The 25484-nt window shown below is 36.4% G+C and overlaps 1 protein-coding gene across 4 annotated transcripts in view; it reads left to right on the forward strand.

Moving 5' to 3' along the window:
• The window catches only part of LOC113050447 (SLIT-ROBO Rho GTPase-activating protein 3-like), a 71993-nt gene that overhangs the window by 36061 nt on the left and 10448 nt on the right, over positions 1–25484 (forward strand). Inside the window, exons 5-17 of one of the 4 annotated variants that reach the window (XM_026213409.1) lie at positions 7046–7231; positions 9114–9242; positions 11831–12052; positions 12904–13005; positions 15085–15282; positions 15663–15750; positions 18098–18122; positions 19597–19699; positions 21189–21249; positions 21901–21978; positions 22658–22792; positions 23937–24042; positions 24744–24971. In XM_026213409.1, coding sequence (XP_026069194.1) covers positions 7046–7231; positions 9114–9242; positions 11831–12052; positions 12904–13005; positions 15085–15282; positions 15663–15750; positions 18098–18122; positions 19597–19699; positions 21189–21249; positions 21901–21978; positions 22658–22792; positions 23937–24042; positions 24744–24971 — 1661 coding nt within the window. Of the gene's footprint in view, positions 1–7045; positions 7232–9113; positions 9243–11830; positions 12053–12903; positions 13006–15084; positions 15283–15662; positions 15751–18094; positions 18123–19596; positions 19700–20225; positions 20257–21188; positions 21250–21900; positions 21979–22657; positions 22793–23936; positions 24043–24743; positions 24972–25484 lie in introns of those variants that run through there. The other 3 variants (XM_026213410.1, XM_026213407.1, XM_026213408.1) reach the window with 3 other exon arrangements.

A 25484-nucleotide genomic window follows, 5' to 3' on the forward strand; every position in this document is an offset into this window, starting at 1 on the left:
TTTTTTCCTCAAATAGAGCCTGTCAGGATACAGAATCCCTGCAGAAAGAGCTAAATTATTACGTCCTGCATCATTGTGGTCACAAAATATTTAGTATGTAATTTATCTGCTAAGTAGACACAGAAATGTGGGCTTTTGTATGATACTGTATTATTGGAGTATAGGCTGTGTGCCGTGTTATCAGTTTTGATGATATATGTACACATGTACACACACACACACATGTAAAATATGTATTTAGTTCTGCAGTTTTGCCATTTTTAATTCAGCAGTCTTAAATGTTATTTATTTTAAACATCATGAAGCATACATTTCTATATACGATTTTTAAATGTCTGTTTGTTTTTTCCCTTACATTGGTAGGTAGTAGGTTCACCATTAACATCAATCATTCAGCAGTCTGAGGATTATGCTGAACAGTGTTATGAATATCACAAATTTTGTCTCACTTTGCTAACTTCTATATAACGTTTGCTTGATAGAGCATAGTGGCTTGGTTCTGATCAACTGTTCTTGATATACAGCTTGACAATGATAATGAAAGCGAGCCTGCACTAGTAGACTTAAGTATTGATCCCTCTGCCCCCTACCTTTGGTTTGAGTTGTGCTTTCTGAATGTAGAATAAGAAATATAGGACCAAGTTTATATTAAGTGGCCTTAACTACTATGTACTTACATTTTAATTAATAATTGAGTACAATGTACTTATTGTGTACATACATGTTTTTACATTGTACTTATATAAAAAAAACGACATGTAATCACATCTGTATTTAATTTCTGTAATTACATTTATAATTACACTGTTAACCCATACTTCACACCTTAACCCACCCTTAAACTTACCCATACCTTCAACCCTCTCCCTAACCTTACCCCTGTCCCACCTCAATAGCAGCAAAAGTGTTTTACAATACAATATGAACACAATAAGTACATTGTACTTATTTTTTATGTAAGTACATAGTAGTTAAGGCCACCTAATATAAAGTGGGACCGAAATATAAATGTAAAGCTTCTGACAGTCCCAATGTGAAATTTCTGCATTAGTTTTGCTATGTGTTTGAGAATAAGGATGATCAATGGTTCTTGACTTTTTTTTTCTTTGGTATTAAAGCAAGGAGCTACAGGCAAAATAATAGTTTTTTTCATGCACTGGTAAATTTTTGGTTTGTTTATATTTCATTTGCCTGATTTATAGAGCATTTCGTTCCTGAAAACATGGTGATTTATTTTTCTGGCTGTTGACAGTATGTTCTGATTTATGGAGTGATAAAAAGAGATATCTTAAATCCCTTCTGTAAAACATTTAACTCCCCCATGTCAACAAAACAACAAGCAAGAAAAACAAGAATTTTGAACCTGGCTTAATCTAATGTTTAGATTTCTGTTCTAGAAACGTATGCAGATGAGTGCATATCTAATATATCTAATTATACAATGACTCATCTGTGTATTTAAATATAACATTTCAAGAAAAATTGTAATGCAAAACAGCTGTCTTCATGTACAGTGATTAATCAGCTGGGGAAAGTATGTCGATATCTATTCATTAAACTGTTCACCCAGTACATTCTTCTATGTGCAAAGTCTAGGTAATCTGTCAATCAGATTAAACACCAAAATTACATTTCTATTTTTTTTTCCATCTAAGAAGCTTGAAAAATTGAAAGCAGTAGTTTGCTGTTTTTGTAATGGAAAGTTCTGTGGATTTTGCACACAGTTTGTGAAAAGTGAAAGCTCAGCAGCTTTTGCCTGTGAACAGACCTATAACGAATGAGAGCTGAAGAACATTGAAATTGGTTCTGTATTGTATTTGAGAACAGCAATCCTTTTTCTAAATGATAGAAAAACAGCTCATTATAAATTCTGCCACTTTAAGGAAACTAGTGTAGTGTCCTTGCACGACTGCACTTGAAGCTCTATTAAGAATGCTTCTATGCATAATAATTGGGTGTTGACTTTGGGAGCCCCTCCCTAAAGACATTGACATGTGACTTAATTTAGTGTGAATTAAATTTGCAGACCTTCATTGCAGACCTTCAAAACCAAATAAATAATATGATTTTGTTTGTCTTATTCAACCAGGTTGCATCTCGTGTCTCTTTTATGGTATGGTAAACAGGAGATGTTTATTGTTGAAATTGAAGTCCTACCTTTCCTATTCTTTAATGTTCTGAACAAGATTGTCATTCATTGCCATGGTCTTCTGACTCTTCAGGATCTTGAAGGCATCAGCCTGAATGCAGTGCAGAGCATCAGAAAGTTTATTTTTGGCTGTTTGACAGGTAAATAGTTTAGTTGTGAATGCCTCATATTTTTCTGCAGTGTTCAAGATGTTGTAGTGGGAGCAGTTAGGGTGAGTACCGCAGTACAAAAGCACACAGATGTGCTCCGGGCTGTTTCTGTGGAAATGGAAGTTGTATATAAATCATTGCAAGTTAGTTTAAGGTTTCTGGCTAATGCTCAAATATTGAGCTAATGTGGATTCGTAAAAGGAAATGAGACACAGCTCTCGGACAAACTTAGACCACAAAACCTCATTGGTGTTTGATGTGAGAATAAACGTTTGGTCAGTTCTTCAACTTAAGAATTTGAGAATGCGATTCATTGGGTGAGATATAAAGGCACATTTTTTGCTTTAAAATACATGGTTTCAGCAGTGATTTTATTATTATTATTATTATTTTGTGTGAACTATTTCCTAAAAAAAAAAAAAAATCCTTAAAAATAATGTTTTAGTAAAAATTGCAATTTAGTCAAAGCTGAAGATAATTTTTTTTAATTTTTCAAATGTTCAATATACATATATATATATATATATATATATATATATATATATATATATATATATATATATATATATATATATATATATATATATATATATATATATAAGAAATAAAAATATATTTATATATAAATAGAAATGGTTTTAAAAAATGTAATATTACCCTATCCTTTGTGAATACTAATATATGTTTACCATAGATTTACTGATGCTAGCCGAGGCTGTTATTTTATTGAAAGTTATATATATATATATATATATATATATATATATATATATATATATATATATATATAGAGAGAGAGAGAGAGAGAGAGGAGTTATAGTTACAGTTTCTTAGTTACTATAAGCTACTGTTTTCATTAAACACACCATAGATTTTTTATAGAAATCGTATTTAGTTTGATGTAACCACGAGGAGGATTATTACATGTGTTCTTACAGTTAAACTATGGTTATTTTGCAAGCTACACATTTTCATCGGAGCAGAATTTGCCAGCCTATTAAAAAACATTTGTGTGAAACATTTACATTTTATTTCAATCTTGTATACCATAAGTAAATGTGTTTAAAGAGATCCCAGTGCTGTATCTAATGTCGATCTTGCCTAAGCATTGCTCTTTTCAGCCTTAGGTCATCTCACCTCAACATGCCTGTGAATACAATTTCGTTGTCAGCCATGTCCATCAAACCTGCTTGTAAACATGTTCCTTTGCTGTGTTCTCTTTAAACAGCATGAGCTAATGGGTGACAGCTTTGGTAGGAGCTGAGTGCTAACCTAATTTTCTCCTGCACTGGAGTACATAGATCCTGTCAAATTTATTAACTTGCTCAGTATTTTTATTGATAATAATTTCACTCTGCCTGCAGATTTAAGATCGTGTCACTTCGAGTGCTGTACAATTTAGCCATTTTGTGTCATTGAAAATTATTAAATAATAATGTCATTATTTAAATTCTGATGGATCAGTTCTAAGTTGTATCATTTGGTTGTAATGTTACATATTTGCTGATGATGTGTTACCTTTGTAAGTAATATTCCATGCAGCATAGAAGGATGTTTTTTTAATGGTCTCTTCAAACATGCATACTGCAGCAGATTCGAGCACACTTTGCCCTCCGTCAACTTTGTAATGGCTGCATCGTTTACACAACCGAATCGGTTAGCTTTCAGAAAGACATTTCAGACATCTGTGTATGTTTACTAGCCCCCGTTAAAAGAGCTGGTGATCTGTCCGGGAGCCAGACACAGCTTGCACTTCTCTGAGAAATATCCTTTGCATCCTCTTCCTAATGAGCCTGAGGAAACAGCTTTTTCCATCAGGGAATACTAGGGACATTGGGCCTGGATCCTGTGTAACGTTTAGTGACTGGAACATGTTATATTGAGTCGAAGAACAAAACTAATGGTTTAAAGTATATTGAATTTAGAGCATTTAACTTCATCATGTGTATGTCAATATTTTGAAGTATTTGTGACTAAAATTGTTCATATTTTATGGTGCAGTTGATCTTATTCATAAAAATATATTTATCAAAATAAAATCAGCATATTAGAATAATTTCCAAAGTCTGGAGAAATAGCTTCTGATTTTAAGTTTGCCATCAAAGGAATAAATTACATTTTTAAAATATCCTGAAAAAGGAAACGGTTATTTTAAATCATAATAGTATTTAACAATATTACTGTTTTTACTTTAATTTTATTTACATAAATGCAGCCTTGGTGAGCACAAGACACTGAAAGTGAAAAAAAGTGACATGACATACAGCCAAGTATGGTGACCCATACTCAGAATTCATGCTCTGCATTTAACCCATTCAAAGTGCACACACACACAGAGCAGTGAACACACACACAGTGAACACACACCCAGAGCAGTGGGCAGCCATTTATGCTGCGGCGCCCAGGGTTCAGTGCTTTGCTCAAGAGCACCTCAGTCTTGGTATTGCCGGCCCGAGATTCGAACCCACAACTCTAGAATAAGGAGTCAAACTCTCTAACCACTAGGCCAACAACTTTCCTGTCCTGACCTGACCTCAAGCTCAGAAGAGTTTGTCACATAAAGGTAACATTTGTAATTCTTTTATACTCCGATATAAGAGTGTAGGTAATACAATTGTAAATATTTAGTTTTTTTTTTTTTTCATGATTTGTCAGATTTTGGTACAGTTCATGTTTCATATAACATTTAGATTTTCATTTATGAGCAGACTCATTTTCAAAAATGTCATTTTTATTTAATATATGTACACTTTATTGGATATCATTATAGTTATTTCAGATTCATTATTATCATCAGTTATTAAATTCAGTAAATGATGCATCGATTTTGCATTTTTTGATTGCTACACCCCTAAAGTAAATCATTAAAAAATTGACATTTGATACACAAAAGAAGAACGTTTTATGAAGAGCATTTCTTTTTATTGGTGAAAGCCATAGGCATTTATAGGTTAACCTCCACAATAAAATTGAAACATGGTGACTGTGGTGCTTTGCTTGTTTGTTGAGACAGGAATACTTGTTTGTCCAAATAATATACAATAGACAAACTGGTGTGCAGACAACTGTTTTTGCCATTTAATTTTATATTGGGGTAGCACAGACACATTCCACCTTTAAATCACAGAGGAGGCAGCACTAAAAGCATGCATCATGCCATCATGCGGACGCACTTGATGACCTCCTCTGGAATGATCAGATGATATGTGGGTGTAAAGTTAGAGTGAAATAGCTGAGTGTATGTACATTAATGTCAGGGTTAGTGCAGATGAGCATTCTGTGGACGCCTGCAGGCTGGCTGATTTAATAAGCATTTTATTGAAAACACCATCAGGCATCTGCTGGCTACATGGAGCGGAATAAAGCTGGGCAATGGTGCAGTGAACCCCCCCTCCCCTTCCACTTCTATTCTAAGTGTTCCATTGTTTGAGCAGAGAGGATAATGGGGTTGAATAGCAGACTGGGTCACACCAATCAGACACGAGGTAAAACAGTTTACATCATTGTGAACACCTCAGTCGTACAGAGAGCTCTGTCATCAGAGTCAACGAAATGTGCGGTTCTGTTTGAATTCGGCTTTGTGTTTCATACACACTTCCTTCAGAATCTTATTGTCCTTAGATCGCCCCCTCTTTCAGCCTCTGTCATCCTGGGCTTGAATGGAAGGCTTAGACTTGGTGGAAAAGAGGCAGGATTATGGATACTTCTGCTGCCAAGTTCATACTCCTATGCATATTCATGAGGTGATCTGACGGGAATACAGCTGATCTTTCTCAACCGAGACCTGCACAGCTTCTCTGGAATTCAAATAGTTTGGAAATCATTTCAAGGAAGTGTCAGGGCTGAGTTGTTTTGTATCACCGCGGATATCATCATGAATGTCTTCATTTTGAGTAAACGCGAGAATAACATTTATGAAATGTTTCATTTTGTTGTTTGACATTTGGGTTGGGTTCTGCGGCACTTATTCTCATTTACATTTTTATGAAAGTTCTAGTATAATTCAGGATTTTGTCCCACATAAACTGGAAGTGTTTGTTCTTTTCGGTGATTGTTACTTTCTTCTGTCCCAGTTTAATGCGCAAAGGTAATACTCTCCTCCAAGGCTGCGTTTATGTAATCACAAATGCAGTAAAGACAGTAACATTACTCTTTAAAATTACTGTTTTCTATTTTCATATATTTTAAAAGGTAATTTATTCCTGTGATGGCGAAGGTGAATTTTCAGCAGCCATTACTCCAGCCTTTAAGATTCTTTGAATAATAAAAAGTATATTTACATTTTTATGTAACATTATTTTAATCAATTTAATGCATCCTTGCTGAATAAAAGTTTTATACAGTTGTGTATTTCTTTTTTTTTTCTGAAAGTATTCTCCTCCATATATCTAACATATAATTTGTGCTTTTAGTATCCCAACAGTTTTGATGTCACTGATGCCAAAAGCCATTGGTGTAACTGGAAGATTATTAGCCTGTTAAAAAAATGTTTTTAAAACATAGCTGAGAAGATTTTAAAGGGTATTTTCCTGAAGCAGGATTTCCGACCAATGAGATTTTGGAGTGGGCGGGGCAACCAAGTGAAACAGCAGAAATGAAAACCAATTATCATCTGCAACTATCATTTGTTTTCACAGCTAGCTAGGACAAAAACTCACATGACTGAGATTTAATCATAACCCATCTGATTAGGTTTAAGTGTGATGCTGTTAAACTAGTCTTTATAGTGTTTTATATCATCCTACAGGTGATGAAGACGTATCACATGTACCACACGGAGAGCATCAGTGCAGAAAGCAAGCTAAAGGAGGCCGAGAAACAAGAGGAGAAACAGTTTAGCAAATCTGGAGACCTCAACGTCAACCTCCTGCGCCATGAGGACCGACCCCAGCGCCGCAGCTCGGTCAGGAAGATTGAGAAGATGAAGGAGAAGGTGAGATTACTCTGGTGAGCTTGCAGCTGAGCTCATAATGCTCTGCAGAGTGACTCATAATGCCTCCTTGCTTTTATTAAACCAAAGGGCCATTGCAGCCTAAAATCAAATTAGTTTCTTCTCCCGACATTCTCAAGCAGGATTGTGACCCTTTAAAAGAAAGATTATGTTATTTCAGGTGGTGTATATTATCTATGCACAATGGAGAATAAAGCTACCCCTTTGTCACCCCTTGACTTCCTTCGAAAACCACTGTGGAATGAAGTAAATAGCCCATATTGCATCATCATGACCAATGTCTTTTTATCCAAAGCAACTTTCAGTACTCTTATTAGATAGTCCCTCTGGAAGAACCTTGAGTTAAGTGCCCTTGTTCTTTGTTAAGTGCTCAAAAGCACAATGGTGACACTCTTTGCAAGGATCAAACCAGAAAACTTCCTAATGCAAACCCTGAGCTTCGATTGGCAGTAAATGCTGTTCCACACAAACTCTTCTCTTCAAGTGCTCCAAGTTTGGGTCACTTATAATCTTCCCAAGCTTGTAATGAGAAGTGCTTATAAATCCTCTTTCCTTTTTGAGTCCTTTTTTTAACAAATGATTCCTGCATTTTTCCTTTGAAATAAAAGCTTCTTTTAAGGCATTTAAATAGTTAAAAAATATATATTTTTAATAGTATTTATTTTTACAGTGAATTATTACAAAAGTATATTATTATCATTATTATTATTATTGCACTATTTTAAAGTGAAATATTTCAATGGCAATATTTGTTAAATATTTTTATTTTGTTATAATAAACGTTAAGAAAGTTATATATAACAATAATAATACAGAGACTGTAGACGGCCTGGCGACTGAATGGCTGACTACTCACACAAACCAGATTCAGCATTTCAGGTTACCGACTTCAGCTGTAAATCATTTAATCCATGCTAATTCACAGTTGGTTCCATGAATTAATAGGAAGCTAACTCATAGTGACTATGGCACCAGGCACCATAAAAAAATGTAAAAATGAACATTTACCAATATTGTGCTTTTCACACAAGGCATTTTTTTATGTGAATGAATTCTGTTTCCTTTACTACCCAGCGTGCACGCTCTCTCATTTGCTCTTTGTGTTGTTTTCTTTCTCTCTCTGCTGTTCTCTCTCTCCCTCCCATCCTGCAATGCGTAGAGATGTTGGCATGAAAGCCACTCAGCCTGACACTATTTATAACCATGGTAGCCATAGATGCTCTGTGTTTCTCTCTGCAGCCTGACCTGATTCTGCAGGCTAGCAGACTCCAACCTGATCTTAGCACACCTGTATGTATATGTAGCAGTCAGCTGTTATTAATGATACTAGAGCAGCTGTCTGCTTTGAGTGCTCAAGCTTTTTGATGAAAAATTCAGCAGGACCCAGCTGGAGAACACAAGCAGATGAGACTCGGTCTCTGTGTCATGTTCCAATTCACAGAGAACTCTCATATCATGTTTTTTTTTTTATTCATGCTCCCCGAATTAAATGTTTTTAACTGATCCATTTATTGTTCTGTGCAATTTAATATATTTAAAAGTTGTAGATTGCTTATTCAAAGCTTTTAACTACAGTATATGGAACACCCCCCCCCCCCCCACATAATTTTTTTAAGGTGTTAGTCAAGTGTAGTTTGAGTTATGATCTATGTACACTCCAAATATATATTATATGTTATGTCTTTGAATAAACTATGTAATAATAATTTTGTTGATAGTAGAGAGTGGGGCTAGTTTCCCCTTTGGTCATGTGGAAATACATTTTGAATTTCCAGTTATATTCCAATAATAGATTGGAATATTAAATCAGTAAAATATTTATTATATTAACTGATTTCTTCTCGATTTTGTTTCCCTTTTCCAGAGGCAAGCCAAGTACTCTGAGAACAAGCTGAAATGCACTAAAGCCCGCAACGACTATTTATTGAACCTGGCAGCCACCAACGCCGTTGTGGCAAAATACTACATCCACGATGTTTCAGATATGATTGAAGTGAGTATGAAAAATGAGGCAACTGTCTATTTGTGTGTATCACCTGGGATGTAACCAGTTGAACTGATGAGGGCTCTGCTCCATCTGTTTCTCTTTGCATTGTGGGTGATGTGTCTCCTTGTTAATATGGTGTGCCTGATTTCTTTTCTCTAAATGTTTGCTTTGCATTTGCTAGAATGTCATTTTTAGTGAATTGATTTTATTCCCCTCTCCCTCTGGTATTTGTGTTTTTATGGAATTGTTAATCACCATTACTGTAACCTTCTAATCTGTTTTGCCGCTTCATTCGGCTACACAAAAGAAGATTAAAACTGTTATTCTGCCAAACCAGAATGATTTTTGTCAGAATTACTAGCTTAATTGCACATAAACCCTTTTAATGCAGTTAATTTACCAAATATTGTTGCATATACAGCAACAGGCTGTCGGTCGCATTGGTATCATCCTATCAAAAATCAGCTGAGACTGATGTAAAGTATACTGAAATATTTCCCCGGCTGGCTCGTCTTTGCTGTCTCTGTCATGTTAGCATTTGCACCTACACTTTAGATAAACCGAACCTCTGTGATTTCTGCTGAGAGATGCAAAGAGTGTCACATTGCTGTCCATCAGTATGCCCTGATATCATGAAGCAATTTAAGAAAACATAAAACCACACTGGTACTTCCTGATAACAGCAAAAAAGCAAAGAGGAAACATAAGCTATTATAGATAACTTTTAAGCCAATATTTATTGTTCTATGCAAACCATTACAGTCACATACTGTTTGTAAATCTTTGTAGGAACCATTTTGTTAGGAAAAGTTAGCATACAATAAACCTTTAGGCTTTTTCTATACTTGTCTATACTGTTTATTTTATAGATATGTAAATCCCTAAGACAGTTAAGAGGTTTAAGTTGGAAGAACTCTTCGAAGGGCTCTCATTTAGGTTGTTGACATAGGTTTACCTATAAACCACTAATCGGTAGAAACCACCCAACCAAAACTCACAAAAACTCCCACACCCACCATTGGGTATATTGAAATTCATGTGGTACTTGTGGTCTGCCATGGTGAATTACAGTAATATGCCAAGTTACCTTGTACCAGAAAGCTGTTCCAAAAAATCAGAAGTGCCACAACCCATAGTACTGATACTTCAAAGAAACTGGGAGGGCTTTACATTTACTCTGTTTAAAGGAATAGTTCAAACCAAATGTGTTCTGTTATCATTTATCATCACCCTGTCATCATATTGTTTCTTTGGTGAACATAGAGAATATATTTTAAGACATTGGGTCCAAAACTACACTAAACCCTACTGACTTTCGTTGGACCCAAAAAAGTCTCCTTTTGTGTACAACAGAAGAAAGAAATTGTATGTGTTTCTTTGTTTGTTTGTTTATTACTTTTGATATGTTTGGTTCTTGCGATGAGTGGGCGGGGCCGAGAGACGTGGGAACGGAGCGAGGCCGGTGGAGTAATTGATAATGAGCGACACCTGCACCACTCACCACAGTTCTGTTCTTGTTTTGTTTTGTTTTGTTTTGTTTTGGTTTGGTTTTCTCTTTTGAACATCCCATTTTGGTCATTTCCAAATCTACAACCCTATACAGTTAAAAACAGTTAGATAGACACGTAAAATATGTCTCCAGATGTAACAAAGGCATACAGTACCTTTTACTTTTAGAGTGCAGGGTCAGAAGTAGAGCAGGTATGTCATTTTTTTTTTTTTCCGGAGAGACTGACAGGGAACCGAAGGTAAACAATTTGCTCATGGCAACTCTTGCTAACCCCATTTCACAGTAGAGGTTAAGCAGTGGTTTTATGCTTTTGATTGAATTTGTCTTATGGCAAATAGTGGTTTCAGTATTACTGACAGACACATTAAATAACTTCAATTAGTATGGATCTTATTCTAATGATCTACGATTATTAGAAAATGCTGAGAATTTAAACCAGTGTGGTTATTGGGCCAAGAATGTATAACTACAGAATCTAAACTTGGTGATATTACTTTGCTACATTTTCACCAATGTGCACCTCCTCTCCTGTGGCTTAGTAATGTTAAATAAATTGTCCCACAGGCTCTAAATTTCTAGTGCTTGCTCTCAAACCCTTTAAAGCATAATATATGGATTTACAGTCCAATAGAGCGATAACTGCCTAATCACAATCACTCATAGAGGTTTAAAGTTTCCCTCAAGCTAATTTAAACTTGCTCCACATTGCTAAAAGAGGTTAGTCGCACATTTGTTGCACGTTTAAACTAATTAACTAGGACATCCCTCTGTGCCTGTTCTTCTAATTATAGATACTGACGATCTCGATTCACCACAGGATGAAATTCACTCATTTAGATCATGTCATTTTAATGACACTAAAATCCAGGGGGACATAGGAGATGCTACCTGGCTTACTTTTTGTCCTGTTAGAGTGAAATGTGAAATCTCATGACTGATAAAAATAGGCATCACCATGGAAACATCTTGACAAATTTATACTGACTTTGCAGGAAGAAAGATTGGATTGGTATTCATCTAAATGTCATTCAGGTTTGCTGTGAGATATTTTGTCTCTCATCCTTAATTTTTCTTCTTCCCACAGTGCTGTGACCTCGGATATCATGCTAGCTTGGCACGCACATTAAGGACATATCTGTCTGCTGAGTATAACCTGGAGACCTCTCGCCATGAGGGTCTGGACATCATTGAGAACGCTGTGGACAACCTGGACCCTCGCAGTGACAAGCACAAAATCATGGACATGTACAATCAGGTCTTTTGCCCACCAATGCGCTTTGAGTTTCTGCCGCACATGGGAGATGAGGTATTAAGCCTATAACTTACCTAATAATATATTATTAATGGAACAGTTCAACCAGAAATGAAATTCTGTTATTGTTTACTCACCCTCAAGTCACTCCAAACTGTATGACTTTCTCATGTGGAACACAAAAGTTAATTTTTTAAAGATTATCCTGGTCACTGGTATCCTGGTTTTAAATATAATTAAATGTAATCCAAAAAAAATAGAGTAAAATTTCTATTTAAGTGGTCCATATCACTTATTGCAAGTTATACATTAACTTTGTGTATAAAACAGACAAACTTTAAGTCATTATTGGGTTTGGAGAGACATGAGTTGGAAACAATGACAGTACTAAATGTTTACTGAAAATCTCAGCGATGTTGAGATTAAAAAAAAAAAATCCTGATTAGCATTGGGGGTAACATATTACAAGTAACGTGAGTTGTGTAATTAGATTACTTTTTCCAAGTAACTAGTAAAGTAATTAATTGCTTTGACATTTACAAGAAAATATCTGAGTTACTCTTTCATATAAATAACTGCAAGTTACTTTGTATTCCCTTTATTCAGTGGCATCTCTCTCGTTCCTGTGTTAAGAAAAAATGGGAATGAGGTGCAGAGGCACTTCCTTCAGGCTGAGGCCTTTACAGTTGCCAAAAATATAACTTTTGGGATTTTTGTTATTAAAAATAAATAAGCAAATCCCGCTCAGGTGATGAAAATTAACACAAAACTTATGTAATGCATTAGTTTACATAAACCTATATATAAGTAATGAACACAATATGGCAATTCCTTACTTTTAGAAGTAACTTTCCCCAACAATGATTATGACAGAGATAAACTTGTTTTGTTTTTGTGCATCTCAGGTGTGCCAGGTGAGCGCTCAGCAGCCCGTCCAGACTGAACTTCTGATGCGTTACCACCAGCTGCAGTCCCGCTTGGCCACGCTCAAGATTGAGAATGAGGAGGTAAGAATGATCACAGTTACTACATGCAACATTTTATCAAGGACATTATCATGGTAACCACCTCTCAGTAATAATTATTTAGTCTCAGCCTCAGACGCGACATCCAAAGACCATTCTCTGACTTTGATTTATAATGCATACTAAAATAATCCCTAGTTTCAATCTGATTGGCTGGTTTTATCTTATTTCTAAAAAGTCTGAGTGTGCTGGTCTTTATCAGTGTGCTGAGAAACAAAGTTACGTTAAGGTATTTATTGTCTTAAATTGTCTTGATTATACAGTTCATGTCATGTTAATAAATTTTTTGTGAAATTTTGTGTGCACAATAAAAAGGGGGTTTTGGTCGTAATTGCAGCAAATTTGTATGACCAACCTAAAAACCGTTGCGAAATCTGTGTCGGGAAATCCTTCTCACACACACTAAATTCCTGATTGCATGGATTCTTATTGTAATGACTGGAATTTGCTCGTAAAAATGTGTGTAACAATGGCAAAGGTGATTTCACCTTTATTCTGAAGATAAAAAAAACAAGGCTTTTAAAAGCAGGGTTTAGAAAAGTCCTGTTGATTTTAACATCAGATCTGTATGCTCTATAGATCCCGCTGTTGCAACCACATGCTTTGCCAACTGTTCAGTTTTATTAACACCTGCTCAGTGTAAAGATTCATCAGCTTCTTTAGTGTGAGTCATCACTCTGCAGAGAGCCCAACTGCCTCTCTCACACGAGTCTTTAGGACTCAAAGAGCCCTCGGCTTTACTTACATATTTTATTTTTACCATTTTTAAAGCACTCTAGAGAATACTTGAGACTAGCACTCAAACTCATTGCAATTTAGTCCATCTTTCCTGAGAATTGAGAGTGTATTTTTAGCGTGCTCATCTGTTATGTTATCATGTGTGTTTTTTTGGGATGGAATGGTTTTCTCCATGTTTGGTCTTCAGAGGGGGTAATTCTTTGTATTGGGAGAACCAAGCTCAACTCAGCCGCATTACCAACCAACTAATTGTATGCAGGTGCTAATGGACTTTGTAATAACTCCTGTCTGTGTGTATTGATGATTTCATCTTGCCCTTATCACTTTGTGTCTCATAACCAGCTAGTAATTGATGATTTTATGTCATATAGGAAATATGCCACATTAATCTGTGAGGGCCTGTGGCCAATTCACACACCATTCACTACAACATTCAGACGATCCTTCATTTCATACATTGGTGTGAGTGATCTTTGGTCCCAGAGTCAAATGTAGAGATGTTTAGGAAGTTTTAGAGCTGCATACAGCACTACAGTATATATGCAAATGTCACTTGTGGTTTGGATGTATTGGTTGTCTTCAAAATAGGTTTAGATCTTTGCTTTATTGCTCTACCTGCATAAACATTCAAGTAAGCAGCAACACATTTAAGACTGTTGGTGTATATGTATCATAGTGACACAAAGATGCAAGTGCAGACAAATATAAAGCTCATTTTGCACTTTTTTTTCTTCCAGTGATTTGTTTTCTGAACTAGTGTACTATACACATACTTTTATTTTAAAGTTTAATAAGTATTCTTAAGCTCATATTGTGGGTTTGAATATATCACAGAGGCATGAATGTGTATTGTAAAAGTGCCCATAATATATTCCAGGGTTTAATAATAAAGATTTTTTGGTTTTGTCGGGCAAGTATTTCTTTTTTTTTTCTTTTCCTGCTAACAGTATATGATATGAGACATATCAATTTTGCCAACAGTTTTGTGTGTGTGTGTGTTAGAAAATAGATATGTTTATATTATAACAATATTTTGTATATATACAACAGAAATATGTCATAATTACGAAAGCCAGTTTCCACCTCAGGAATTAAAAAGTGAGTTGCATCTCACAATGTGGATTTATATCTTCCTTTGTATTTTAAACAGTCATAATTGCCTTTAAAATGTGATCAATTTAATGTATCTTCACTGAATAAAAGTTCTTTCAATTTTACTAACCCCAGGCTTTGAACAGTAATGTAAATCTTATGTATCTTATCTTCCCTAAGCTCCTGCTCATCTCTCTTTCACCTTACTGAGTCCCTGCTATGTTTAATTAGGTGCGCAAGACCCTGGATGCCACCATGCAGACTTTACAAGACATGCTGACAGTGGAGGACTTTGATGTATCCGATGCCTTCCAGCACAGCCGGTCCACGGAGTCCATCAAATCCGTGGCTTCCGAGAGTTACATGAGCAAGTTAAACATTGCTAAGAGACGCTCCAATCAACAGGAGACAGAAGTCTTCTACTTCACTGTGAGTTGTCTTATTTTCTCAGGCCATAAGCACTGGGACCACAATTATGGATGATTTCATATGACATATAGTGGTATATGCAATTAATTGTGAGTAATCGGCATGTGGATTTAATTCAGTTTTTATTTGATTGACACTCCAAATTATTGGTTATTTTGGACGTAATATGGCAACGTAATGGATTTGCAAAGCCTTCGTGACAAGACCCAAGCCTCACCAATGAGACAGAAATTAAATCCTCCTATTGGAACAGATTGAATTTGCGGTGTCCAAAGGACAGCAAAATCAGTTTTTTGTTGCCCAGAGCACACATCACTCCCCTGTTTTAGTCACATCCTATTAAAATCATTAGCTCACTGACGCCTTCATCTGTGTCGCAGAAATTCAAGGAGTACCTGAACGGCAGTAACCTCATCATTAAGCTGCAGGCCAAGCATGACCTGCTGAAACAGACTCTGGGGAAGGTGAGTTGTCTGTTTATTAAATACGTTTCTCTCTACTCTCTGGAAATGCTCAGCTGCAGCTAACCCTCTGGCATCTAATTCCAACTTTGGTCACTGTTGGATATAAAATTGAAAGTTTTAGCTTCACAGTGAACTCAAAAAGTTTGCAAAATGAATATATCTAAACTAACTAGACAAGATATACAGAAGTGAGGACCAAAAGGTTAAGACCATTAGTGAACACTCTTCTGTTTTGTGTCTGCTCGTCTAATTGTGAAGCTGGCAGAACTACCACGAACTCCACAAGTTTGTGTAGAGCTGATGGACATGATCTCCAGCAAGATTTCAGATGATTCAAAATGCATCTTGTGCAAGAACTTCATTTGTACCAATGTTGTAATATGGTCAGTGTCATGTGTTAACGTAATGCAAGTATGATTGCTTACTAACCCTTCTGTGCAAAGTTATCCAATCTTTCAACTGACACCACAACTAGCTAAAACATAGACCCAGTTACTTCTGCACTGTATTAACACAGCTAATACTGCTAATAAAATTTCCACACTTAAGATTTTGTAGAATTACTAGATAATGCCAAAGACTTTCTTCAGGCAAATATACTCACGTTTCAGTCAAAGACTTTTTGAAGCAAATGCCTAAAGAAAGTTATCTAAAGACTGGCAAGTTATGAAACTGTTTTGGGATATAAATAATTATTTTAAGTGAATTAAATTTTTTTAAATGTGAACATGTTTCTTCCTCCTTGTTATTAACAACTGAGGGACACAGATGTCCTTAGACATTTAGTTGAAAATTACCTTGAATATTCCTTTAAGTAGAAGTCCTTTTGTTGTCAGATGATTATAAAGGCCCTGTGTTCATGGCCACATCTCCCATAAGGTCTCTTGTCACTTCGGTTACGGGCAGTTAACGCCCAATCAATCAGCTAGTGGCACCAGCAGGGGTATTTGGGCAGCTGCCTGTGCAGCAGCTCATAATCTAATGATGGCACACTGTGGGACACCCCAGCTGAGTCCCTCCATCCACGTATATGATCGCTGACCAGCCCTGCCCTCATCACCTCACCAGACTGTGTACTCAATTACATTCATCTCATTGGCTGAGTAAAACCAGACTCTTGAGGCTAGCCAAGGTGTGTGCGTTAGTGCATATACATGAGTCTGTCACGTATGGTTGCTGCAGATACTGTCCATGTTTTAAAATTATTCACCTAGTTGATCTTTAATCCATTAAGTCAATTAGCTCGCCACATCTAATTCTCTCCATTAATGTTATCAGTGGATGCCATGGTGGCTTAAATGCTGATGCTTATTTAAATGAGTGATGTGGAAAAATAAACTTTCTCAATTTGCAAATGTTCTGTGTGTAAACCAGATCCTCCCAAACAACTATCCAGAAACGTGGTTGGAAATTATCTAAGTGTTTTTTTTTTACTCTTCAGCTGCCACGACAAAAGCCTTTCAGTTTTTGAAATATTTTTCAATGGCATAGCAGAGGCACATGAGAACCACTCCATTTGATATGCAGATTTAGTGAAATGAAATGATTTGAGGGCCCACTTCACATCTCTAAATACACATGTAGAAACATTAGTGGTTCCACCTCATTACATGGTGATTCAGAATTGGAAAAACTTGGTCTGCATTATGGGCAGGTGCTCCAGAGATGTGTAATTTGAGGATTTATTTGTCATTTCTTCCCACTTTTTCAATGGAATTGAGTTATTTTTTTTATTGGATTAGTTTAGTATAATGAAGTATTGTACACTTTTTAAAAAGCTTTAGGGCAGAAGTGTGCTTTTACTTTTTAAAGTAGTCAGGTTTTACAAGTTAAAATTGGAAAAAAAAATGTTTTCCTGTATATATGTATTTCTTTTACTTATTGGAAAAAGTGTGGTTTTTTTTGTTGTTTTTTTTGGTTTGTGGGCATTTATATTTTTTCATTGTTTGTATCATGGAGATACCAGGGAACCCTTTTTAATGCACTGGACATTGGGACAAAGAACCTAATGAGGCGACTCAGACATCACTCAGTGTCACCAGTGTGAATTGAATCCCTTGATGCACACCCACTATTACACACCCTCATACCCACAAATACAAACACACACACTCACTCATTTAGCCTCCTTTAGTTCCCTTCTGTGGCCGTCTGACACCCTGCAGGGCCCTTTCCGAGGTTTCTACGGTGACCAGTGCTTCTCTTTGTCTCAAGCGCTGTGTGGCTGCTCACCCATTCATCTCGTCTTCAGTAGTGCTGGCCACTTTCAGCTTGAGAACCCAGTGCATGAAACCATGCTAATCATGACATTTCTGACTCCTCCCTCTTTCCACTCTTTTTTTTTTTAGGAGAAAGAGCCGAATGTGGAACTACAAGGTAAGAGATTCCCATTTTCAAAAACAAATAAAGTTTTTATCTGGCATCTGTGGTTCTGTGAGGAACCATGGAACATTTGCATTGCACAAAAGGTTCTTTACAGAGGAAAACTATTTTGTAAGATTATTTAAATGTTCTTCATACTAAGAAAAAATGTTCTTTTCAGAACTATTTACTGAATGGTGTTTCTGTGGCATCATTGTGAAAATCTCTTTTGGAACCTTCATTGTTAAGGTGGTATATAGTTATGAAAACACCCCTTTAAAACCTATTTATTATTTATTTTAAAGAGTGAAAATATACTCTTTTACTTCAATTGTTGTTTAATTAAATAGTCTCTAAAGAAAACTGCACTTGTTGAGCCATTGGGCCATTAAAGTCTGTTTTATAACATCCACATCCATTATTCATTATCCATATCTATGATTATTGTTTTTTAAATAGAAAAAAAATGATCACAATCACAAATCTTTGTTGTGGCATTTTAGACAAAAAAGAGATTTAACCATTCTTTTTAGTCTATTTTCTGCATGTTCAGATGCTAAACAACTTATAAAACACATAACAGGCCAGGGAAAAAGCAAGAAAGGATAAATAAAACTTTTTGTGACATTGCATGGCAGTCAAAAGGGGGACCTGTCCTCAAGCTGCCACTGGCAGGGTCTCAACTCATGCTGGGTTATCCAGAATGTCCTCTGACAGTTGGAGAATGCTGAGAATAGAGCCTTCATGGTAAACAAATGCAGACTTCTTCTGAACTCTCAGTTGGATGACATCTACCAGTGTTGCCATTGATAATCATATGCCCTTTATTTAAAATATTGAATGAAACTGCTCCACAAATACAGCTGCAAATGCTTGACCAACACATATGTTGGTACTCCGACATATCAAATTATGCTTGCATAGCTAGAAGCATTTTCATTCAAATTCTTGCATGAACTATGTTTCAGGTCCAATTAATAAAGTGCAAAATATCTATACTTAAGCATGCATATATTCTCAGTTTCATTGACATCCATCTCTGTTAATGAATCATCACATAAGCAAATATAAACAACAGCTTGAGCTTATGCCCTCAGGTTTGCAACCAATGTACAGAGACATGTCATGTTGGACTTTGATTGCATTTACCGGTCTGTCAAAACTGCAATTATGTTTCCAAAGCCAAATGTTTCCATAAGGACCTGATTCAGTGCTCCTATAGGGAATAAAAACTGCCTGCAGTTGTTGTTGGTTAATTTGAGGTCAAAAGCATTAGGATATAATTACGATCTTTTAAAGAACAACAGTTAAAGCCTGTTGCTTATTTAAACCCTTCATTATTAGCCGTTTCCTCCGCTGAGACATAAGTAAGAGTCGAATAGTTGGGAAAGGGTTTGGCTATTTAAGTTTTAAGGTTTTTGATATAACATGTCATTCAGAGGGTGTTTTGTGTGTGTTTTTGTTCCATCTATCCATCTCCATTCCTCAGACCCCCAACCCTTCCCCCGAAACCACAGAAATTGCGGAAACCAAGGCCTCGTTCCATCTATAACCATAAGCTGTTTAACGGCAATATGGAGAGTTTCATTAAGGTACCCACTGACTTTGGTGCTAACAGCGCCCCCTGGTGGGCTGGAGGGAAGGCTGAAGCTCCGTCTTTTTTTTTCTGTTTTTTTTTTCACTGACTCATGTGCTCACACCCTCTATTTGCTTCTGTTAATTTCCCGTCTGTCGCCAGGTGGCGATGATGCAGATGATAAGGGTGGCAGCTGATGCCCTCCTGTCTAAATTCAGACTCAGCAGGGCCCATTAGCTTTTAAGGAACTGCCTTAATGCTTAATTTACACAGTTATGTGGTCAGTTACCACTTAGATTTAAAGTATTTAGTTTAAAAAGATATAAATAGAAGAGAAAATAAGCCGAAGGGTATCACGTTCTTCACATGCCTCCCTTTACTGCATCTCAAGCCATCCCAGCAGCTGCCCTAATGCTGTTCCACCCTGTCACCACGACGACACTGTCGTCTCCATGGCGATTCTGTCATTCCCTTCCTCTCTAACTGTTATTTTCTCACCTCTTTCACTCCTCTGCTCTGCTCTATGCTGCTTTGTGTCTTAGGGGAAGACGGAATGCTCGTACCCGCAATCAGGTACAGTAGAATAGGGCCAGGCATGGAATGTCTTTACCTTTCAGATAAGGCTGTAATACATCTGCTTAGACAAATGACATGTCATTGCTGCTTTCTACAACAGTTTCCACTATAGAGAAATTCTAAAGAGCTTTCTGTAGCGTCCTTCGGATGAGTTGCTGTTAGCAGCCTTTGCTATTGTGTTATGCCCTTGAGGACAGACATTCTTAATGCTTCGCTTTATTTTCTACTAAAACAATGAAAAAATACTTTTTCATTTTTTAGTTTTATGTATATATTACCTATTTTTAAAGCATTTAGAAAGTATTTTACCTATTTAAAGGTGCTCCAAGCAATTTTTCCTGTTTAAAAAAAAAATGCATCTAATGTCTGTGTAGATTCATAACTAAACCATCTTTAAATTGGCATCTAATGATACACAAATGTGTTAAAACAGTTTTAAAATAATGTTTACTCACATGAAGTAAAACTCCAGCATAGCAGTAGTCTAGAAAAAGCAGTTTTGTCCTATGAATTCATATTCCATGAGAAAACATGTCCAATACCATAGATGATAGTTATAAAGCAGGTCGTTTTTAGCTGGTCATGTGATGTCAGCTCCACGTTACATATAACAGGTTTGTTAGGAGTGTATATAATATTAAACATGATTGCATACTATTTTATAATTTTATGCCACTTTTAGTGCTTTTTGTTTACATTTTAATCAAGGAAAATGAGCAGGTGCACCTTTAAAAGGAATCATTTATTCAACCCTTGTGATGTTCCAAACTTGTATAAAAAAATGTTATTGTTTTTGTTCTTACAATGAAAGTTGTTTATGTCCAATTTTGTAAAAAATAAAATAAATAAATTCATTTTTTTTACTATCCCTTTAAATCACAGCCACAGCTTTAAAACTAATGCATTTTGTGATTATTGTTGTCTTTCAGGATTCTGGTCAACCCATTCCTCTGGTGGTGGAGAGCTGTGTACGTTACATTAATCTATATGGTGAGCAGTTCAAGGAAAGGTCACTAATTAATTGCAGAAAAACATGCTGACTCTGGAGCTACTGGAAACCATTAGAGAGCTCTCCAAAACAACACATCCCTTTATTACTCAGAGAGTGCTTAACATTCTCAACCAGAGTGAGACACAGATGCTAATTAGAATAAGGACACATGTGTTGTAAGTTTTAGTGATCCTGTGATACTTTGGAAATAGTTCCATATAAAGACCATCTGTCAGGGTGAAGCTGAAGTTAGTGAATTTAGAGAATGACATCAGTTTGGCTGCTAAGTATTCAGTGGTTTGCTGATTTATTATTCCGCTGGAGACTATACATTTTTATAGATTTCAAGGAAGAAAATAATAATGCTATGAATTATATTCTCTCTGCTTGCTCAAATATTGTTAACAGGAACCTCATCTATTCTTTCTTTGAGATTATTGCCTTAAGATCCCAGGCATTCCCTCAGGATCCGGTGAAATCTCAAAAAATGATTGGAACTTCTTTAGCAACTCATAAAAAAATAAAATAATTAAGAACCCCTTAGAGGGAAAGGTTGCATTTCCTCATGTGCTCATCTTGTTTTTAGCTGGAAATAATGCAATATCATGACAAGTTTTTGACTCATGTTTCTTTGTATTTTCCTGTGCCAGGGCTGCAACAACAAGGCATATTCCGAGTTCCTGGATCTCAGGTGGAAGTCAACGATATAAAAAATTCATTTGAAAGAGGTTAGGCCCCTAGAGATGAACTGTCATTATTTTTCAGTTATTTTGCTTTATGTACTTTACAAACTGTGAATACTTCCGCACATCGGTGTAAACAATATAAGAAAATCAAGTTTGGTAGCAGAATTTTGATTGACAAAAGCTTTCCTGTGAAACAAATTGATTCAACATTTAGCTCATGTTTGCAGATACAAACCATCATCTGCCTGGTTTTGATATTGACAAATTATGTATCAAATGATATAAGCCATTTCTAAGACTATTTCATCATCCAGGTCATTCCATTTGCACTGAAATTCCATTTAGTACCTAGAAATTCCCAGAACAAAAAAAGAAAATAAGAGTATAATAATGATAACAGAAAATAGTACAGTAAATTGAAATGGTAAATTGTGAAAATAATAATACAGAGATGGTCAGATAACTGGTCAGATAATCTTTTGAAGTGTCTCAGTTCGTCAGATATGGAGGACAAGTGCAAATTTCAGCTAAAAGAGAGATGCAAGATAAACAAAACAAATGCTTGTAAAGTTTAGGGAACTAAGAAGCAGAAACAGACTTTCTTTATGTTATTACTTATTATTATATATTAGGAATGTGTGTGTTTGTGTGTGTGTGCGTGCGTGCATGTGTGTGTGTATTTTTCTCCTATAATCCCTATTTTTTCCACCATTTATTTCAGGTGAGGACCCACTGGTTGATGATCAGAGCGATCATGACATCAACTCTGTGGCCGGTGTTCTCAAGCTGTATTTCAGAGGGCTGGAGAACCCTCTGTTCCCCAAGGAGCGCTTCCTGGATTTGATCTCCACCATCAGTGAGTGTTTCATTCAGTTGCAGGATAGGTCAATATGTTATTTGTTGTATGTTTCTACTGGTGCTTGGCTTTGTCTTTGCAATTTGACAAAACAGTTTCTTATACTGTATTTCGCTTTTGGAGCAAAAAAAATTTGAAAGTGACGTGACATTTAGACAAGTATGGTGACCCATACTCAGAATTTGTGCTCTGCATTTAACCCATCCAAAGTGCAGACACACACAGCAGTGAACACACACACACACACACACACACACACTGTGACCACACACACCCGGAGCAGCAGGCAGCCATTTATGCTGCGGCGCCCAGGGAGCAGTTGGGGGTTCAGTGCCATGCTCAAGAGCACCTCAGTCATGGTATTTCCAGCCCGAGATTCGAACCCACAACCCTAGGGTTAGGAGTCAAATTCTCTAACCTCTAGGCCACGACTTCCCCGACATCTTGTCTGGCAAGAGAAAGTAAAAAAAAATCTATTATAAGTAAACATACAAACGGTTGTTTTAGGATTGAGGCTAATTGTTGACTGCCATTCACAAGTTTGGGGTCAGTAAGATTTATATTTAGATCGCTGAAGGATTACGCAACACTAAAGACTGAATTGTTGTACAAATGTTTCACAGTATTACCGTATTTTTCGGACAATAAGTTGCACCTGAGTATAAGTCGCATCAGTCCAAAAATACGTCATAATAAGGAAAAAAACATATATAAGTCGCACTGGACTATAAGTCGCATTTATTTAGAACCAAGAACCAAGAGAAAACATTACCATCTACAGCCGTGAGAGGGCGCTCTATGTCTTCAGTCTAGACTACAGGAGCACTGAGCAGCATAGAGCGCCCTCTGTTTTCTCTTAGTTCATTTCTCTTGGTTCATGTAAAATTAATTTTGATAAATAAGTCGCACCTGACTATAAGTCGCAGGACCAGCCAAACTATGAAAAAAAGTGTGACTTATAGTCCGGAAAATACGGTACTGTTTTACTATATGTTTGATCAAATAAATGCAGCCTTGGTGAGACTTCTTTCAAAAACATGAATCAGTCGCACCAACCCCAGACTTTTGAACAGTTGAGTATATTTGAAATGTAAAGCTGTTGGTTTATTTGTTTCAATGCTTGTTTGTCGTTTTCTTGTTTTAGAGCTTGAATCGTCTGCGGAAAGAGCCCACCACATCCAGCAGATCATCATCACCCTTCCTCGTACCATCATCATCGTCATGAGATACCTGTTTGCTTTTCTAAATCAGTATGTTTTATATTTCAACAACTTTTTTTTTGCCATACATTAAGTAAGTTGACCTGCAGTTACACGCACGGATGCTCAAAAGTGGGAGGCTAATTTGTAATTTTACCACACTGCCCTCACAGCATCTCTGTCTTTAGACTGTAAATCTCTTAGTAAATCACCATTTATGTGAATAACAGCAGTCACAAGTAAAGACATTCATTATATTTACAAAGAGCTTTTCAACAGCCCCTGCCATTATTGTCTTATTTATGACCATGTCTGTCAAGTCAAATGCTTTAGAGGATATTTACGCCAGAAGAAACCGATCAGTCTGTACTGTACTATACCTGTCCTCTTCTCCTGGGTTTTTATTGATGCTTCCTGTTCTCACCCTCCCCCAGGCCGAACAAAGAATTTGATTTCACTTCATGAGTTTTTCCCTCTGACTTCTTTCCCCCTTTCATTTGCTCTCGGTGCTCGCAGCTCTGACTCATATGAACTTCACTTCTGCAGTCAAGAGACTTCCCAATAAGAGATGAGCTGAAAGATAATGCACTGTGCATGAAGATGAATTCTCTGAGACAAAGTTATGAACTAATGTATTGAAATAGACAGCAGGAGTAGGAGAGAACGTTTTTGATAAATTGTGAATCCTGCAGCATTACATCACCTTTAAGAACATAAACTTCTTCTCTATCTCTGTTTCTTCATCCTTCTAGTCTGTCGCAGTACAGTGATGAGAACATGATGGACACATATAACCTTGCCATCTGTTTTGGACCCACTCTGATGCCCATCCCGGATGGTCAGGACCCTGTGGCATGCCAGGCTCATGTTAATGAGGTCATCAAGACCATCATCATCCACCAAGAAGCCATCTTCCCAAGCCTGCGTGAGCTGGACGGTCCCGTCTATGAGAAATGCATGACTGGAGGAGAGGAGTACTGGTGAGCTCTAGACTTCAGCTGGATTTTGTTGTTACTAAGGAATGTCATAATTTCTCCATTAGAGCCAGCCTTGGCTTAAACTGAGCTCTCTACTATAAATGGGGAGTTTCGCACACGGGTCATATAAGGTGGAGTACCTGAGGCATACTTTTGTAACCTATTGCTAAAAGCGGTATTTATACTTCAGTGTCAGTATCAAAAGGAAACACCACGTGTTTCTTTGATATATACTGTTTTTCTAAAAGATTACCATATTAATATACAATAGATTACTTCTTATTCTAAGGTATTTTGTGGAAATGGTTTGCTTTGGTTATTATAAGTTATAAATGTAACCACGCATTTATTTGATAAAAACAAAGTAAAAACTGTTAAATCGTGCGATATTATTACAGTTTATAAATAACTGTTTTTCATATATTTTAAAAATGTAATTTGTGATGGCAAAACTGAATTTTCAGCAGCCGTTTCGCGAGTGTCCATTGTCACTTGATGCATTAGAAATCATTCTAA

Source organism: Carassius auratus, chromosome 31 (genome assembly GCF_003368295.1).
Source record: "Carassius auratus strain Wakin chromosome 31, ASM336829v1, whole genome shotgun sequence".
Classification (NCBI taxonomy): Eukaryota; Metazoa; Chordata; class Actinopteri; order Cypriniformes; family Cyprinidae; genus Carassius; species Carassius auratus.